The sequence below is a fragment of the Neurospora crassa genome, linkage group I (genome assembly GCF_000182925.2).
Source record: "Neurospora crassa OR74A linkage group I, whole genome shotgun sequence".
NCBI lineage: Eukaryota > Fungi > Ascomycota > Sordariomycetes > Sordariales > Sordariaceae > Neurospora > Neurospora crassa.
The window spans coordinates 6,150,096-6,168,552 of NC_026501.1; the positions used below are offsets into that span (position 1 = coordinate 6,150,096).

The following is an 18,457-nucleotide window of genomic DNA, read 5'->3' on the forward strand; positions in this document are numbered from 1 at the left end:
GTCACCATTTCCGGTACACCTTTCTTTGACATCTTTTGTTGGCCTTTGCTCGGTGTTGCTAGTATTATTCTGACACTTCCCTCTCGAGAGGGCTTGGATTCCATCATGCCCTGAATGGCATTTTGAGGCCGGTTCAGTGATAACTGATTTAGTTTCCAGCTTGTCTAAACATGGGTAGGTAATGTTTACAAAAAGATACCTGCCAAGGCCTCCCTCATCAGTCGTCGAGCCAGCTATTATAGGCGACCGCACCAGCACCGTCCTCTCAAAAATCCTCAAACACTCTTCCATCCGGCTTTGTCGAAAACAGATTCTCCAACGCATCCCTAACCTCAAACTCTTCCATCACAGCTCCAAACCTACAACCACGCCGAAGAAACAAATTAGCAATCCATTGCTTCACTTTGACAGACACAGGCAAAGGAAAGCATTTTCGGCAACTGAAAGGCAAAACCTACCCGTAACACCGAACCTTGCTCCCCAACTCCTCCGTCAACCGCGCAAAGTCCTCCAGCTGCAACTCGGCAAGCCGCGGATGAGCGAGGATCATCCCCCAAGCCATGACAGGAGTGATCTCCCCGTCGAGATCTAGCCGCTTGCTTAGGTCGAGCAGCGTAGCCAGGTCGGCTTTGCTGAGTTCCCATGTGCGCTGACCACCACCGCTTATGCTAGTAGGCATCGGGGGGTGACCGTGAGCGTGAGCGTGAATGGTGTTGGTGTGCCCGAAAGGGCTCTCTGGCGATAGCTCGGAGAAGGGCTCGGGGGGACAGGAAGCCATGAGTGCGTGGCCGCAGGGCTCTCGCTGCGCTCTGTCTTCGGTGCCGGTTCCTCGTTCTAGTAGCCATGTCATGTGTTCCATGCATGGACGCTCGAGTCTAAAAAAAGGTAGAACCAAGGGGCACTTGTTAGTTGCTTTTGTTCCCTTCCCTTTTTCTCTCGTGTATCAGAAAGTTGTCGAACCCTCCAGCATTGAAGACGAGCAACATGGATCTCCGTTTCTCCCTTGTTTCTGCCGACTGGGGTTCGAAGGAGGTGGGAACTCGTACGTTAACACAAAATCAATACCGGCTTGATCATAATCCAAATCTGGATCCCTCTTTGATACCATAACACCTGCGCCATCTCCCAAAACGGTGTTGAAATCTCTCGGTCCCCCGAGGGGTGGACGGTAAGCCGGCGAGGTCGTCGTAGATGAAGGTGGTGATGGGAAGGTGGTTTGGCTGGACGGCCCCCCCGGTAGGTAGCTTTCGCTTCCCAACATGCTGGAGCTGGAAGTGTATCCAGGGCTCGGCCCGCTTGGACTGCTAACCATTTGGTCAAAGAAGTTTGTGTCGGCAGCAATTGGATCGCCGGCCGCGTCGTTCTGGGCTAGCTTAGCTTTCAGCCGCCGGTTCTCTTCGGCAAGACGCTCCTTGTCTTGTGAGATGGTTCCAAAGATCTCCTTGAGACGCAGAACTTCATCTTCGAGGGCTTTGATGTATAGCTCTTTTCGTTCGCGGTGCGTTCTTCATAGGTGGTCAGCAGGTATCGAGGTGTTGGGGAACATTTGGAGAAGCATACCGTTGTGCCTGCCTGTTCAGCTCTTGACGTCTTGTGAGTGCTGGCTTGCTGTCCGGCTTGGGGCCACGCCGTTTCGGTGTTTGACCATCTATATACCCAAAACGATCAGCACGGTCTGTATTCACCAACAGCGACCATATTGATCACTGCTACCCACCTCTCGTTTTCTTGTCTGAGAGACTCTTGAGAATTGTGAGATTCAGAGTGGATAACGGGTTGCTATCCGGACCAGAGTGGGGATCCTCAGCATAAGTTGCGAGTGGTTGGAGAGGCAGTGAAGAAGTCATGGTGGCAGGGTGGAGATACGGCGACAAGTTCAAACGGGATAATGTTCAATGTGCCTGAATGATTGCGGTTGGCGGGAACGCGGCTTTCGTCAAACCAAAATCAGCAAATAATTCTTGACAAACCCTTCAGATTTCCATGCAGAGCCGAGCGGTTGCTTTCTGGGAGATGAGATTGGGTCGCTCAGGGTAACGACCGCCCTTGCATTGTGCGAGACAATCATCTAAGCCTGGGGAAAGCGGATCATAGGTATGTACGCAATCCTGAAGCTTGAAGCGCTAAGTGGCGAAGGCGGCCCGGAGGTGTTTGTATAACGTATAATATCTTGAGGAATGATACGTAATATCTCACCTGAAAAGCAGCTCTCCTTGACGGACCTCGAATACGCGCGAGGTGGATAACTCCAGGAAATCGGGACTCGAGGGAGAACAACAAAGTTGCAGATCTCCCCTTGTATGGCTACCTTGTTATCGGTGTGGATTTGGAATTACGGAGAGCAAGTTGTCTCCAAGGTGCTAAAAAAAAAAAGGGTCTCGGTTCGAGGCTTCGTGGCTTGAATGGCAGTTTCGTTGAAGAGGTTGAGGATGTAAGTGGTCCCAGAATTGAGGGCGGGTAACGTAGCGTGGGCAAGGGTCAAAGCGGCTTCCCGGTGACGCTTCTTTGGTGGTCGTTGAGCAAAGAAAGGTCCGATTCCCACAGACGAGAGAAGATGAGGAGGAAGAAGTTCTCTGCAGTGAGTTCAGGTGAGGAAAGTTCCATTGACGCCGTTTACGGTTTCGAAATGGAAACATGGGGGGCCGAGTATCTCACCATTATTAACTTGACATTTCGAGTTAGGCTGCGGCGTCACACATATCAGCAAGCGCGTAAGACTGACAGCCTACGCCACGACACTATTCCGCATTCGGGGTTCCGAGCAACCGAAAGGTAACCAAGCACTAAGCAACGGGGTTTCCCGATAGCGATAATGAGATTAGAAGAGATGATAGTGAGCCGAGACGCAGGTCAACAGTGTGTAATCTGTTATGGTGGATAGGATGTGTGTAGATCTTGCCAACACTCCGGATTGGCCGACGAACCCTTTGAAATGTCTAAACCATTTGGGCCGGCAAGTGACTGCAAAATGAAGCTTTTGCTTAGCCATAGTCGCTGAAGCTGTATGTTTTTATACGACAGCCAGTTGCCCACTGTAGCGGAGGCTTCAGCCCACCTGGGTCGTTTCTGTGGTAACGTGAAGTTGTGCAGTGATTACCTACCTCTACCTATGAACGCTACCGGCTAACTTCCCCGGTTTGCCCTGATCGTCAATCATGTCGAGGTGACATGGCGTGCTTGGCGAGCCCCCACTGTGTCGATGCCCCTGAATGGCCCATCAGCACCAACTAACACTGGTTAGGTGGCCTAGAACGTTGGCATTGGTAGCTGTGAACAGAACCCCTGCCCCTGTGCCCCCGGACTCTTCAAAAAGATTGACAAGCCCGCTTGGGTTGTGCTTTTCCTACTTTTGACAAGTCTGCTTGACTCTGGCAATCACCTCCGGGATGGGCCGGGCCTGTTCTCATTTTCAACACTTCCATGGGGAACAAGCGCAATGTACGAGTTTTCGAGGCGCAAATACCGACTTCCAAGTGGTATTCGCGGCTTTGGGGCGACGTGAAGTGAGGCGAGCAGCAGAGCCGGCTGGGACCGGGCAAGTGCAATGACTGGTCGGGACAAACCACAGCACGTTTGAGACATCTCAATTGGACGTCGGGAGACCTCCAATCGATTTCGATGTGGAGCTATATGCCTCGTTCTTTGCGTATTCATGTTGGAATGTCAGTCATATGTCGAAAAGCAGTGTGGCTCAGCTCCTACCTTCGTGTCTTCTTGGGCACTCAGTCGATCAAAGTTCTGGATTGGTTGGGATAGTTGCTTAGTAGTGACTAGCGACCAGTGGAATACGTAGCATGCAGAGAAGAAGATCACTGAAGAGAATGGAGTGTGACTGGGACGCTACCTCTAGGTTCGAGGAATAGTTCGGACTTCAGTTATGTTGGTGGCTGCCTAGCGACTGCCATCTGTGTCTTCTTGGACGCAGTTAAATTGCGGCACTGCGCTTGTAATTCCGTTTGCGGAGTTGCGACGCTCTCAGCTTCCTTCCTCGAAAGGCACAACTTCAAGTTCATACGCATCTTTCTTGATCTACTTCAACCAGTTTCGGTCTTCAACCTCATGCCCAACGCTTTGAGGTCGTCTCGCCGCGGTATTTCCCTGGACGAGTCAGCCGAGTCACTTTCGTTGTAGCTCGAGGAGAGCATGATCGATATTGAAGACTCATCCTTTCTGATATCACACAACTGGATACGGATCTCAACAGTACTTCTGGTCAGGTTGCCTGAAATGTCGAGTCCTGATCACCGACTCGTGCGTTGCTGAAGCAGCCTCTTCCTGTTCACGTCAAACCAGACTGGACTACAGACTTCAATCAGTTTAAAGACATATACGTGCCATTCAGTCACATAAGAATGGTAGGTGTCAAGTGTTGTCAAAAAGGGGGATACTAGGTCAGTCTTCCTCTCGATCAGCTGAAACCCGTTTGAAGCTGCGACAGACTGTCACGTTGGCATAGTCTTGGTCCAGTGCCCTCATTTGTCAACACCTTTTCAACATTCGCAGTAGAAAAGGGGATCAGATTTCACCGAATATTATTGATGTCGTGTAAGCTGGTATTACCGGAGACAACTTCTGGGTTCTACCTGTCAGGACTACACTACACCCGTTGAGTGTCTGCCGGATGTCTTGCCGGGATGCGTATGGCACCAACATGTTTATGACAACCATTTCTCAACCTGGGTTTCTCTTCCTATCACAGCTCACTAGCTCCTCTAGCATACTTTCTGGGCAGATCGATGGCAAGTACTAAGTACACCAGACAAACAAACGAGGACTGTGTTCATTCTTGGTCATGATCATCAAGTGCCCACTCATGTATGTCAGTGACTTCCCCATCAAGCCCATCAAAACTCTTCTGCGGGAAGGGCCTTATCCACGAATGCGGGGAAGTAGAGAGACTGTCAATATGAAACCCGTCTACTAATACGTTGGACGGTAGATCGCACTGGGTCGATCTGCCACCAACGTGGGTCTTGATTCGAGTTCGTGCACGACCATTTACTTCCTGTTTTTGTGGATCAAGTAATCCTGTCCGGAGGCAGAACGAAAAGTGTCTTTGCAGTCTCTGTTTTCTTGCATCCGAAGACATCGTGACATACATCGGTCATTAATGGATTCTGGTTGGCTCATCAAGCAAGACCGTCGAGGGTTCCTCAATGGCTTCGAATATATAGAAATCAAGGTATGTCAATACGAACCACTCCCTCCAGAGTTTAGGGGCCATCTCGGATTGTCACTTCCTTACTGACTGTTTACGCTGTTTGGTAAACCATATTGTCGCAGTGGCCTATGCTAGTTTGTGACGGTTCAAAGACAAAAAACAGGTGTCGCCTCGATCGATGGGTGCTATCTAGACAGGCATCGTTGTGGCGTCCGTTCATTCAGTATGGCATGTTTGACACCACGAATCCAAGCCCCCTCCTTGCCCATGGTATAGTGAGTGTGACGTCTGTGCAATTCTAGTGGTCCCATCCTGAGATGGAAAACGTACGGTGTGCTTGAATTCGTCTCCTTGTGCTGCCCTGAGCGACACAACCAGCCTTATGTAAGCGAGATGGGATCGGGGAAGCATTTGAAAGATGGTAGGTACGGTTGTCAAAAAGGCGAGAAATATACTCGCTGATCAGGTCAAAGTGGCCAAGGCCGGACGGATCGGTCAGGATATCATAGCTGCACCATGAATATTTGGTCGATTGCTATGTAAAGTTAGACGGTCGATTTTGTAGACCTAATGTGTAGTTGTTTTGTCCGGGCCCCCCTTTGTCTCGCTCCAGGCCAACTCATATATTCACGGGATTGATTGATGCTTCGTAGCCCGACAAAGCCGAGAAGTCTCTGGGCAGTGGGCACGGTCTATGAAAAAAAAAAAAACGTTGTGATCCTAATTGTCTCGATTCTCTTCAGCCATACTCCTTTAGGGACTTCGAAGAGGCTATCTTTATATTTTAAATTGGGGATCATTCAACTTGTCTTCGCATGTAGGCTTGTAGTTGTGTTTCGTTTAGGCTTCTTTTGGCCTTCAATATCAGTCGAGACATGGCTCGCCCATACCCCAGCTGTTCGGTTTAGTTCGGAGAAGCCCCAGGCCAAAGCGTTCGAGATCCCTTCTTGGATAGCTTTTCCAGAGAATGCAAACAGGTGCCACACCATGGCGAGACGTGGCCGACTCCAGCTAGGATGGTAGAAGAAAATGAGGGGTCAACGATCATGGTTAGCTAAATTAATAGGCTGTCCATTGATCTGGTCCCTTAGTCCCTACTAGTGTAGAACAGTTTGTTTCCGAACGCCGTGCTGTACAGATACTGCCCTGTAGGCGTGCGAAGTACAGCAACGCAGATCTATGATACTGAGACAATGTCTTGGGAGGACCGCGGCCTGTCACCCTCACCCCCATCAACTGGCGAGTTGTGGATGCACAGCCTGAACTCACATCAGTTGCCTCTCGAGGAGTACTCAACGTAGTTGCTACGAGAGGGTAGATCTTTGATAGTCCAGAGAGGGATTGGTTGAATCCTCATCGAATTCCGTGACCCAACGCTGCTTTTGACGCCGCTTAGTCACCGCTGCCTTTTGTCAGATCGCTTGTAAGCAGCTCGGAGACGATTTATCAATACCGTTGACAGCGGGAAGAAGCGAGCAGCCAGACTGTTGAGCAGCCCTACCTATTTGTGCTTGGAAACAGGAATGTGAAGAGCCCTCGTTGGCCTGCTGAAGCTGCGCGGCAAAAGAGGCCAAGGGACGTATCTCCGGCTTGGCCTATCAAGCAAAGGTAGCGCGTTGCTCATGGTTATAGAGGATGACGAGATCCGATTCGCAAAGACCGTGGCAGTCATACGCGACGTATGCAGACAGGCACATACTTGGGAAGCCGTAGGTCCCTCGAGTGTGCCATGGCTCGAGAGCCTATAGGTAGGGCATTCTCGTGCAACGGCGTCATGCAGGACGTGGTGGCTGGCATCACCTCAGCCGGCAGAAGCCACCATCCGCACACGATGATGCCGTTGGAAGCTGGCGGATGGAAGAAGTGGAAGTGGAAGTGGAAGTGGAAGCGAGAGTGAGACTCTGGCTGCAGCATCTCATCCATCCTGGCTTGTCCAGCTTGCCAAAGGGATCCGTCTCAAGATAGATGGAGATGTAATGGGTCGTCAGGTGTTTGAACCTCGCCGTCCCTTTTCCTTATTGATGGTATCCCGGGGATCTACACTGAGATCATCGTTGAGACTGGGGACTGGGGAAAGAGGAAGAAGAAACGACGGAAGCGAGGCAGGTGGAGATGCAAGACAACGTGACCCGTGTGAAAACTTACCTCTTTAAGGTAGTACTGTAGCATGTCACAGGCGATGTTATAGTTGACACAGTGGGATATGGCGGGGTAGCACCTGAGAAGAAGGGAAAGCGCCATCCTCTTTCTCACCGCCCACGGCAAGTACCGGTCAATTCAGTTATCAATGTAATGTCAGTTCAGTATTAAGGGAACTCCATGACCCCAGTGGTCCGTATTTTGAATCAACGATGACGACTCAAACTGATCAGCTTCTTTAACCCAACAAGCAAAATAGCAAACCATCTTTACATGACCTGTTTGCTGCTGCTTGCCTCTGTAGTGGTCAAGAAGATAAGAGGTAGCATACCTATGCAAGCTTAGAGGAGGGGGGCTTTGAATTAAACAAACAGCACCGTTCGATGATGGGCAGATTGTGAGGGAAAGTGGTTGGTTGAATGGTAGTGTGACCTGTACCACCCAAGATACCTCTAGGTAGGAAAGAAAAAAGAAAGAATCAACAGCCCCTGACTTTCTCCGTTATTGAAGGTTCCGGAACCTCAACGTCGGCCCCAGATTGTAGGCCTTGAGGTTGGACGGGGTAATCAACGACCAAGAGTCTCAGTCTCAGAGTGGTCCATGATACAGCAAGTCCCGTCCCGTCATTACAGGTACTGTAGGTTGTGTCCCGTCAAGCGGCCAAGTAAGTAGGTGCGCGTGTGATTGGCCAGCTTTGAGCTCATTCCCCCGCTCTCGAACGAAGCAACTCAGCATTGGATGCCCGACACCCATGTTCTCGCCTCGTTGTACATACTACCTCAATCGCGCTGTCCTGCGTAGGTGGGGTATTGAATATCTGATATATGGTTTACCTACAAACGACCGTTTTCGCAATTCGGTGACTAGGCAAGCCGTCATGTATTAGCGCCAACTCCTACGTTGGGCTCAAAGCCAATTTTATCTAGTATTTTCAACACAGCGTTACGAAAAGCCACTCTATCGTGGGGTAAAAAATTAGGAAAAGCACCAGTGAATTCAATGCGCCCAAAAGGGAACTCTTAGCTCAAGTTACTTTTAGGTCGAGTTGTGGAGAAGCAAGTCTATTGTACCTATGTTCTTGGGTCTTTGGTCGGGTTTGGCTTGCAAGGCGTACGCGGACAGCTACCTGTCGTTTTATGTTCCGGATAAGCGTTTCATGTAGGTGCGTACCGTAGGAACCCAGGTGCTGGCGGTACGTAGGTAGACGTACCTACACTACTCTACGTTGCGCAGGTGATCACGTAGTGAACATAGTGACGAAAAAAAAAAAAGAACGGTGTGCTTGGCGAGGTCCCGTTGGACTGTTCTCTTGGGAGTCTTGGGTGTTCCAATGCCGGGACAGGAAAAGCAACGACCTGAGAAAGCACAGCACGCTTTACCTTGTCCGAGTGAGGGGGGGGAGACGCAGTGGAAGTTTTTCTTCCGTGTAAATCAGCGAGTCGGTCCACCGCTTCCACCCCGTTGAAGTTTTTGTCAGGTATCCCGCCATCTCACATTCTCTTCCTTCCCTTCTCGCTTGCTGTCAATCGATTATATCTTCTTCTCCCTGTACCCATCAGCTTGTCGGTGTTTAGAGAGCAGACAGAGAAACTGCCGCTGTCACGGACGGGAAGCGAAACAAAGAGAGCCCCACTTCACACTAGCTTCCTTCCATTCTGGAACCACGGGACGGGGGCGGCTCCTCTCGAGCGAGTCACGACGGCAGTGGGCGGCCACTTCTCGCACTTCGGTGGACCGGGCGACGGCAACACCACCGCGGATTGTCCGCGGCAACAGCTGGAGTCCACCAAGTCCACCAGAGCCCACCTTCCATCCTTCCTGCTCTCTGGGCACATCCTTGCGACGACTGACGACTCCGACTCCGACAACACCGACATCATCCATTATCGGGCCATATCTTAGCTTATCCCCGTTGATTCTGTCCGTCTTTTCGCCCACTGCACAGAAACTCGATTCGCGCATCACGGAACACGGAGTCGGCGGCTCCCAGCGCTACTACATACCCTCGCAATCTTCCAATTTTCCAATCTTCCAATCCAAGCTTCGTCTCGCTTGCCCAAAATTGACCGCACACTCACTTTCCACTTCCTGCAACCCCTGTTCGTTCAAGGCGTGCCACTACTCATCCACTGTTGTCGACAACCACCATCACCACAACCTACCGTCGCTCGACTAGTAGGTCGTGCAAGGACGCTCAGTCCATTCTTTCACGATTCTGCAGTCCATACTGCCTCTCCCGCCTTCACGTGCTGAGCGACTGGAGCCTACACACATAGTGCATCCCGTCTGACGCAAGACGGTCTACCCGACGCCAGTCGGTCCACCGCCCGCCTGGGTGCGATTTCCGTCCTGCGACTGCTGTAACCTGCACCGTTCGGCGCTGGCCCAACAACCACGGTTCAACGACACCTCAACCTCCTACCCTGCCCGACCACGACCACGAACGCCGGCCTGCCGCATTTCGACGACATTTAGACCACGGCGCATCAGACGACGGCGATACACTCAGGTCAAGAAAACACATTATGTCTCAGGCTTCTGCTGCGCTCTAGCTCTGGCACGTCTGCCAGACAGCCCTCGGCTCCACCCCGGACGTCCTTCGACAAGACAACGAGAAGCACGCACGCCAACCATACGAGTCTAGCCTCAGCTTCCACCTCCTCAGCTTCCGAGCCCCCTTTCCACGGAAATTTGCCCGCCGCTGCGTCCTTCTGCTGAAAGATTTGAAAACTGCCGACCTCTTATCGCCTCAACCTAACATCGTTTCAGATGGTTCTACAATAACCTGACCTCCCCGTCGTCCAACTCAGTCATCATGGAGGAACAATCCAAGGCCCCGAGCCTGCTGGCTCCGCCGGCCGTATCGTCGCTCAGGACTGGCAAGATGGAGCGATCAGTCAGCGAGAATATCCGCGAGGAGAGAGAGGACCTTCGAGAGGCCGCCGAACAGACCCTAAACGTCATCATGGACCTCAACCTGGACGGTACTATCCGATGGGTCAGCCCTTCGTGGGTTGATGTGATTGGAACCCAACCCGAACAAGTTACGGGAACTGCTATCACAGACCTGATCGTCAGCGACAACAAGTCCATCTTTGCCGATGTCATCGAAAGCATGCAAAGGGACGATTCAAAATCAAAGTTCATCCGCTTTGCTGTCAAGGTCGGCCCACTGTCGCGGCTACTCCCGCTTGAGCAAACAGAGGAGCCGACAATTATCGACGTGGAGGCACAAGGTATCATGGTCTATGATGGTGCATCTGGTAAAGACAGCCATGTAAGTGAACACCGATCATGTTTTACAAAGTGGACATATGTTAGGGGAGCCGGCAAACCAACTGGATCTAACTCCATCATCCTTTGCAGACCATGTGGATGATACGGCCGTGGGTAGCGCCGCGTGAGATCAAAATCGATCTACCAGCCTTTATCGTAGAATCTCTCGGCTCAGGAGCTGAGGTTCTCGCTAGCTATCTTACCCAACTTGCAGAGTCCGGACTGGATGACCCAAATGGCCATCCTCCACCAGCGCCAGTGCTCTGCCGTATTTGCGAACGCCAGATCCCGCCTTGGTGGTTCGAAAAGCACACCGATTTGTGTCTACAGGAGCATCGAGCGGAAATGGATGTTCAGATGACCCAGGAAAGTCTAATTGATCACCGTCACGCCATTGTCAAAGTACTCGACGCCCTCGAGGCCCGTCATAGCCGCACTTTGATTGGAGACCCTGCCAATTTGCCGATTGCCGAGTACAAAGGCATGCCCATTGGTCCTCCAACATCCACGACATCGTCCCCGGGGACATCATCGCCAAGTTCAAACTCCGGCCGGTCGAGGGACAGATCATCTGGATTCGGACATTCGAGAGCCAGATCCTTTGCTATCCGTCGGCCGCAAGCCCGAATTGTTGAGCTGCTCCTTGATCTATGCGACACTGCGATCGAGATTAGCACCCCTGCCATCAAGGAGACCACACAAAATCCGGCAGAATTTCGCACGCAGTCACCCCAGTCAGAGGGCCGTATTTCCCAGGTGATGCAATGGGAAACACCTGGCACGAACACACTCGAGCAAGAACAAGGTCTTGCGTTGCTCTGTACTGATACGGAGGCCGTTGCTAAGGCCAAGGTTGAAGCTGTCTTCCGCCATCGCAGGATTCTCGAGTATGCCGAGAGGATTCGAATCGAATTTGCCATCGTGGTCCAGGAGTGTATCGATGAGGCTATGCGTAGGGCTGCCAAGATTGCCGCTGGTCGACTTAGTGACTCTACTGAAGAGGAGGAAGAAGAGGACTTCGAGCAGACTGAGGACGAAGAAGCGACGTCTGCACAGGAGGAGGGGATATTCCCCGGGTCCTTCGATGCTCCTTCGACACTGGCATTGGCTTTGGAAAAGGCCCACATTTCGGGAGAGCGCCCCAGCCGCCGATTATCAATATCAATCAAGTCTACTCGATCTAGCAGCCCAAAGGAATGTCCCACACCTCGATCTCATCGGGGTACACTTGGTAACCTTGCCAGCGCAACCCAATCGAGACGAGAATCCATGCTCTTGGAAAGCGACGCTGGCGATAGTGATGGCGGAAGCATCAGATCCTCGTCTGTCGCCTCGAGGATGCCAACCCGAACAGAATCGCCGCTGTCTGAGTTTAGCGACCTTCGCCGGCATGCAAGTTCGCGACAACGTAATCGAAGGAGCCTCATTCTTCCAGGAACAATATCCCCTCGAAGACAAGAATCCCCGTCGCGAAATGGACCACCATCGTCACCCCTCCGACTTCACAAACCGCGTAATTTGCCTTTCCCTTCTGACAGCCTGGTCTCGCCCGAAGCATCACCGATGCTGCCGAGTAGTGAGTTTACTTCTCCGACCCCTCCCAGTATCCATCATCACCGGCGACAATCCTCAGCAGCCGTGTCTGCATCAACCGGGGATCTTGGTTTCAAACCCCCACCCTCACCTCGTCTCAGCGCGGTCGTTGGCGCTACGCAAGCCAAAGCAGTTCCTCCATCGATCAAGGACTTCGAGATCATCAAACCCATCAGCAAGGGTGCGTTCGGAAGCGTCTATCTATCCAAGAAGAAGTCAACCGGCGAATATTTTGCGATCAAGGTCTTGAAGAAGGCCGACATGGTAGCCAAGAACCAGGTCACCAATGTCAAGGCAGAACGTGCCATCATGATGTGGCAGGGCGAAAGCGACTTTGTCGCCAAGCTGTATTGGACGTTTTCGAGTAAGGACTACCTCTACCTGGTCATGGAATATTTGAATGGTGGCGACTGCGCGTCATTGATCAAAGTACTGGGGGGTCTCCCCGAGGACTGGGTGAAGAAGTATCTCGGTGAGGTTGTTCTCGGTGTCGAACACCTCCACAGTCGGGGCATCGTTCACCGTGACCTGAAGCCCGACAATCTGCTTATTGACCAGAAGGGACACCTGAAGTTGACTGACTTTGGCCTCTCGCGCATGGGTCTCGTTGGTCGACAGAAGCGTGCTCTTAACAATGGCGCTGACGCAGCTCCGGATTTGCTCAAGCAAGGCCCTTTTGTTCGGTCCTCTTCGATCGCATCATCTCGTTCCACTTCTCTCGACGTTCATGCTCGCAACCCATCCCCTCTGTCGACCCCACAAATGACGCCGAGCGACTATGGTGCCGGCCTAGGACAGCCATCCTACTTCAACCTCGGGGTGTTGTCTCAAGAACCTCGGCGGTTATGCGCGAACCGCAGTGACAGTGGCGGTAGCGAAGCACTGTCGCATATGCTTCCAAATCTGTCCCTGAACGACACCCTGTCCGTCCCGCCTCAAGCCATTCAGTCTCCTGGCGAGCGTAGCGAAGCCGACGAGGGCACAACTCCCGACTTCGTCTCGCTCTCCCACGCAACCACGCAAAGCAACGTAGACGCCAACAGAGGTACTCCTCCACAACAGCCTCATATGCCCCCGCCGAATTGGGCGCTTTTCGACCCTCAGGATACCAATCGCCGTTTTGTTGGAACACCCGACTACCTAGCCCCAGAAACTATCAGGGGAGAGCCTCAAGACGAGACAAGTGATTGGTGGTCCGTTGGATGCATCATGTACGAGTTTTTGTATGGAATCCCCCCCTTCCATGCACCTGAAGCGGAACAAGTCTTTGGGAACATCCTGGCACGCAAATTGGAGTTCCCTGATGACAGTGATATGGAAATCTCTTCAGAGGCCAAGGATCTGATCAACAAGTTGTTGTGTTCGGATCCTCATCAGCGGCTTGGGGCGAACCGCGAAGACAAGTTTCAGTCAGGAGGTGAAGAAATACGTAGCCATCCGTGGTTCGAGGGTGTCAATTGGGAGACATTGCTGCAAGACGATGCTCAGTTCGTTCCTCAACCTGAGCATCCAGAAGATACCGAATATTTTGATTCACGTGGCGCCGTTCTCCAGTCCTTCGCTGAAGAAATGGAAGATCAGTCTTCACCTCCTAGTTCAGCCCCAGCACCTGATTATCATAACAGGCCGCATGATGCGTTGGCGAAGGTTAGGTCCCAGGTCAACTCCAACATCAACACCGTGAAACGAGGTTTGATGCCGCTTCACATCCCCCCTCATGTCCGTGATTTGAAGAGCAGACGCTTGAGCGAGCCAGTTGCTGCCGATGATTTCGGAAACTTTTCGTTCAAAAACTTGGCTGTTCTCGAGAAGGCGAACAAGGATGTCATACAAAGACTACGGGCAGAGGCTGCGGAGTCTCAGACCAAGCCCATCAGTCCTGGAGCATTGAGCTCTATCAGCAGTCCTGGCACGATTGGAGCCTTGGAAGGCAGCCCAGTAATCGCCAACCCCGTCCAAAGGACGCTCTCTGCTGCAAAAGCATCTCAGCGTCCTCAGTCTCCTTCTGGTATTGGACACTCAAACTCTCCGAACAGAGCTTCACAACCTTCCTCACCTCTCCTTGTGTCGTTTGTGGCTGGACAAGGTGCGGAAGGTCGACGCAAGGCGTCTAGTAACTCATCCAGCCTTTCACACCAATCGGGATCATTTCAATCTACGGTGGAAGGGACACGTGTTCCACCTACTCTTCAGAAGGCGGCCACAACGACTACTGCCTCTTCCCCGTCAAACGGGCGGCTCGTCATGCCTCCTTTACCTCTGTCTCCGCAAAGGACTGTTCCTGCACACACATTAACATCAAGTCCTCGGAATACTAGCGGTCCAGCAACAGGTCGTGCTCGCTCCCTGACTGTCGGTTCTCAAGAAGGCAGTGGAAGTCCGATATCTGCCGATATTCTGGCTCACCACAAGCGCAGGAGTCAGGTCTTTGATATGTCGCCATCGTCATCCGACACCGAGGGGGATAAGGCGAATGCGCTTCTTCGGGTACAGCGCCGGCGTCAAAGCTCCAGACGGATGTCGCAGGTTTTGGATGGTCCCATGTTTCGACCGCTAGATGTCCTGATCTGTGAAGACCACCCGGTATCTCGCATGGTGATGGAGAAGCTCTTGGAAAAGCTCCGCTGTCGGACCATTTCGGCGTCAACAGGTCAGGAAGCCTGTCGATATGCTTTGAGCGACATCAAGTTCGATATCATCTTCATGGAGTTCAAACTACCAGTAATCAACGGCTCTGACGTTGCCCGAATGGTCCGCGAAACGAAGAACAAAAACCATCATACTCCCATCGTTGCTATCACGGCGTATCTTAAGGAACTTCATGCTCCGCATTACTTCGATTCGCTTATAGAGAAGCCGATTAGTTCTTCGAAGTTAAGTGAGGTCCTGAGTACTTTCTGCCAGTGGAAGCCCGCTTCGCCGGGTCAGGTCCAGATGTTGTCACTGGGCCTACCGCCCCCTGTACCGTCCGGACTCAGGCAAGAAAGCCTGCGTCTGGAAGACAGCCCTGTTTCTGCATCCGGGTCTTCAAAATACACTGTGCACTCTGGCGGTAGCGTCAAAGAGGAATCAACTTGCTCAACATTCGGTGACTCCGAATCTGTTGCAACAGACGACATTCCTGTAGTGGTTAGCCGCAAGGCCACTGGTGACTGGAGTGAAGGTGGGCTAGGTATCTCAGGCTCAGAGGAGGTCCTAGTTGCCGGCGATGATGGATCCAAACCACCAGTACATGCACAGTTGTTAACGCAGCAGTCCGCACCAGCGCAGATGGAGCACTTGGCAGGCCAAACGAAAGGTCCAGTGCCACAGCGCTCACTCGATAAGTTGAGAGCAAGGCGAGAGTCCATCGAGAAGCGCAGGCTTGAAGGCTGCATAGACTCTGCCGATGATGAGGATGAGGAGCTTGGTGCTGGCCAGGCGAATTCCGGGCAGGAACCGCACCCTGCCAAGCACCATCGCCCTAAGTCTACATTACCATCGTCGAAGTTGGGAATTGAAATGATGCGGGCAAACAGCCATGATAGCATGACTGCCGCTGACTCTGAGGGCGCCAGCAGCGCTACGCTCGGGCCACCAACAGCCCAGATTGTCACTCCCACAACCGACGTGCAGATGGAACTTCCTCCACTGGTTGTTGATACTGCAGCGGCAACAATGGCTCCATACACAACTGTAGCAGATGATGAAGCCGCTGCCGCCACTGTCTCTACGCCTCCTGACCTCAGGCCTGAGACTGAGGGCAGGAAAATCTGCCACGTTGAGCAAACACCGCGCCAATTGTCACTAGCAAAGGTGGATGAGGAGGCTGCCGAAGCAGATGAAGAGCCTACCCCTCGTCCACTTTCCCGGTCTGTGAATCAGTAAATACCTCTAGCAGTGATCAAAAGGCGCAGCGTGGTGGAATCGCTCCAAACACACTACTCTAGCTAGAGATAACACAACGCATCGTTATCCACATTTTTCCTTATCTTTATGAGTGTTTTCTTAGGGTCATATCTGTAATCTATCCTAGCGCGGCGTTATCGGGGGAGGGGGGGAAGGGGGGCGGTCTCAACATAGTTGGGAAGGCCTGTATCATCTACCATTCATCATCATTCGCGGTTCTTTGACATGTTGATGTCGACTTGTGTTGACTTGTGTTGTGCGTGCAAAGCGTTGTGTGATGATAGTTTGTGATGTTATGGAACTGATGTGTGTATGTTGTGTATCAACAAAAGAGGCATACTGAACATAAGAAGAGAAGTGTTACCCAAGATGCGTGACGAGTTGGGAGTGTGTGGGTGGATATGGACTTCTCCGGGCGACCAATATGAACGTAGCACTTCTCGTAACCCATAAGGATAGCAATAGGAGCAGAAGAGCTGAAGAAATGGATATCAGTGGACTTGCCGGTGAAGACAGAAGGAACTCAACTGCCGTCACATGCAAAGTGAAAGAAAAAAAATTATCTACTCGGTTCAACTGCCCGACATGAAGCAAGTCACGTTCAACAGAACGAATAGCGAAAACAGCGGTATTTTTATTTTCGGAATGACTGCAGGTATGTACAAGCAACAGTGACTTACAAAAGGTTTTGACAGTACCTTTGAGAACGATGCCGTAGCAAGTCCTGAAAACCATGAAAACGAAGGATCTCTTTCTTTTTTTTTTTTTAATTTTTTTTTTTTTTCTTCTTCTTCTTTTCTCGTACAGCAATCAGGTGACAGTTTTGTGCTCACACCACCAGACAGGCGACTTGCATTACATCAGGGTATTCACATTAACCAGTACATGTTGAAATTATGCATGACATGGTTACTTTACATGGAAGGCGTAATGGTCGGTAGGTCGTACCTAGACTAGAAAACATAACGAAATCGTCAGTTGTCTGATTGGTGGTGCTCCTGGCTTTCGTTTGGGAGCATACCTATCTTTGACCACGGCAGCCGACACATGCTCGATAACGCCCGTCTCGTTTCGTCTCTCGCGAAACTAACTCTCTCATCGCATCACCAAGGGGATACCTAGCTACCTACCTACCTACTTGGAAGGGTGTGATCTTTTGTGAGTTTCCATGATACCGTATAGACCCGGGACCACGCGTGGTGTTTGTTTCGGGCAGCTTCCAGGGAAATTAGGCATTAGCAGGAATATATATATGTACATATGTGCATTCTATGCCGTAACGACATAGCTAGGCAGACAAATTACTATACCAACTCGGAGCACTGTAAATTCGACTCTTCTTACCTTGTTTCCTTTTTTTTTTTTTTTTTTTTTTTTTTTTTCCTTCAATTTCTTTCTTCTTTCTAGGGCGCTGGATGGACCATCTTGCACACAATTTCTGGCAGGCATGAATGTTGCAAGTTGCTTACAGACTATGCCTGAATTCCCTGGAAGCTGAAAATCCATGCCCTGAGTCTTTACAGTAGTTGGTTAGAAGCGCAGCTGAGATGCGATGTGAGATGCCGTGTAAGATACCATACATGCAGATTTGGTTGATCTCGTACAATGACTAAAATTGATATCGATGCTATCGATTCCTGCTTGGTAACAGGTTGAATCACGATTTGGAAATCGAGAAAGTTGGGGAGGATTGTTTCCTTTACATATGTCTGTTGGAAGATTTGTTTGTACATACTTGGGGTAGGTCCTGACGTTGCATCATTATTCTGGTAGGAAGTAGGGTGAAAAAGGGAGGAAATCCAGACCTTTGCTCTCCTGAAGGGGTTTCAACCTCGCGGAAGAAGAAGAAGAAAAAAAAAATAAAAAATGCATAGATGGCAGAAGGATCCTCACACTAAGCCCAGGATTGGTAAGTTGTATAAAGTGAGGATAAGGCTGATAGCATATATTCCTAGTACTCAAGTCTTATATTCCAAGAAACTGAGCATTGCCAACAACGGATGGGTCACCATTTTTATCCTCTCATGACAACCTGGTGTCAAAAAACTACAGCTGAACAATTGCTAGCGAGGTTGTATGACGTAGTGTATCTACCGGGGAGAAGTATCAAAGTTGAGAATCAAGTCTCGATATACCACAATCTTGGCTAAAAGCAAGCATGCATCTAGAGTTCCACTACCACAACACCACACATCATACTATATCTCCCCAGCCCAAACAAGGGATCACCACATTCACCCGCATTGGAGATTTCAACCGAGACTGGCCGAGTCACAACACGTGCCCCATGTCCATGTTGAGGACCCCTTGGGCGCTTTCGAACGAAGAGAGGAAGGGGGGATGACGATGATGTTGGAGTAAGGTTGTGTGTCTGTGAAACATGGATCCCTTTAACTGTGC

The 18,457-nt window shown here is 51.1% G+C and overlaps 2 protein-coding genes across 3 annotated transcripts; one reads left to right on the top strand and one right to left on the bottom strand.

The window, feature by feature from the left end:
• Positions 1 to 2: 2 nt before the first annotated feature.
• NCU07379 lies at positions 3 to 2,837 on the bottom strand. 2 transcript variants are annotated; one of them, XM_011394854.1, is made up of 6 exons: positions 2,197 to 2,648; positions 1,718 to 1,930; positions 1,561 to 1,648; positions 1,047 to 1,505; positions 459 to 875; positions 3 to 359 (listed from the first exon to the last, which is right to left on the bottom strand). In XM_011394854.1, exons 2-6 carry the CDS (start codon positions 1,845 to 1,847, stop codon positions 266 to 268), a joined length of 1,188 nt encoding a protein of 395 aa, XP_011393156.1. In that variant the 5' UTR covers positions 1,848 to 1,930; positions 2,197 to 2,648; the 3' UTR covers positions 3 to 265. The 2 variants fall into 2 exon arrangements, with proteins under 2 accessions (XP_011393156.1, XP_011393157.1); XM_011394855.1 differs by having other exon boundaries at positions 1,718 to 2,837.
• Positions 2,838 to 8,794: 5,957 nt separating this feature from the next.
• stk-12 (serine/threonine protein kinase-12) lies at positions 8,795 to 16,546 on the top strand. The gene is made up of 2 exons (XM_953778.2): positions 8,795 to 10,577; positions 10,667 to 16,546. The coding sequence occupies exons 1-2, from the start codon at positions 10,116 to 10,118 to the stop codon at positions 16,034 to 16,036; spliced, it is 5,832 nt and encodes a 1,943-aa protein (XP_958871.1). The 5' UTR covers positions 8,795 to 10,115; the 3' UTR covers positions 16,037 to 16,546.
• The last annotated feature ends 1,911 nt before the right edge of the window (positions 16,547 to 18,457 follow it).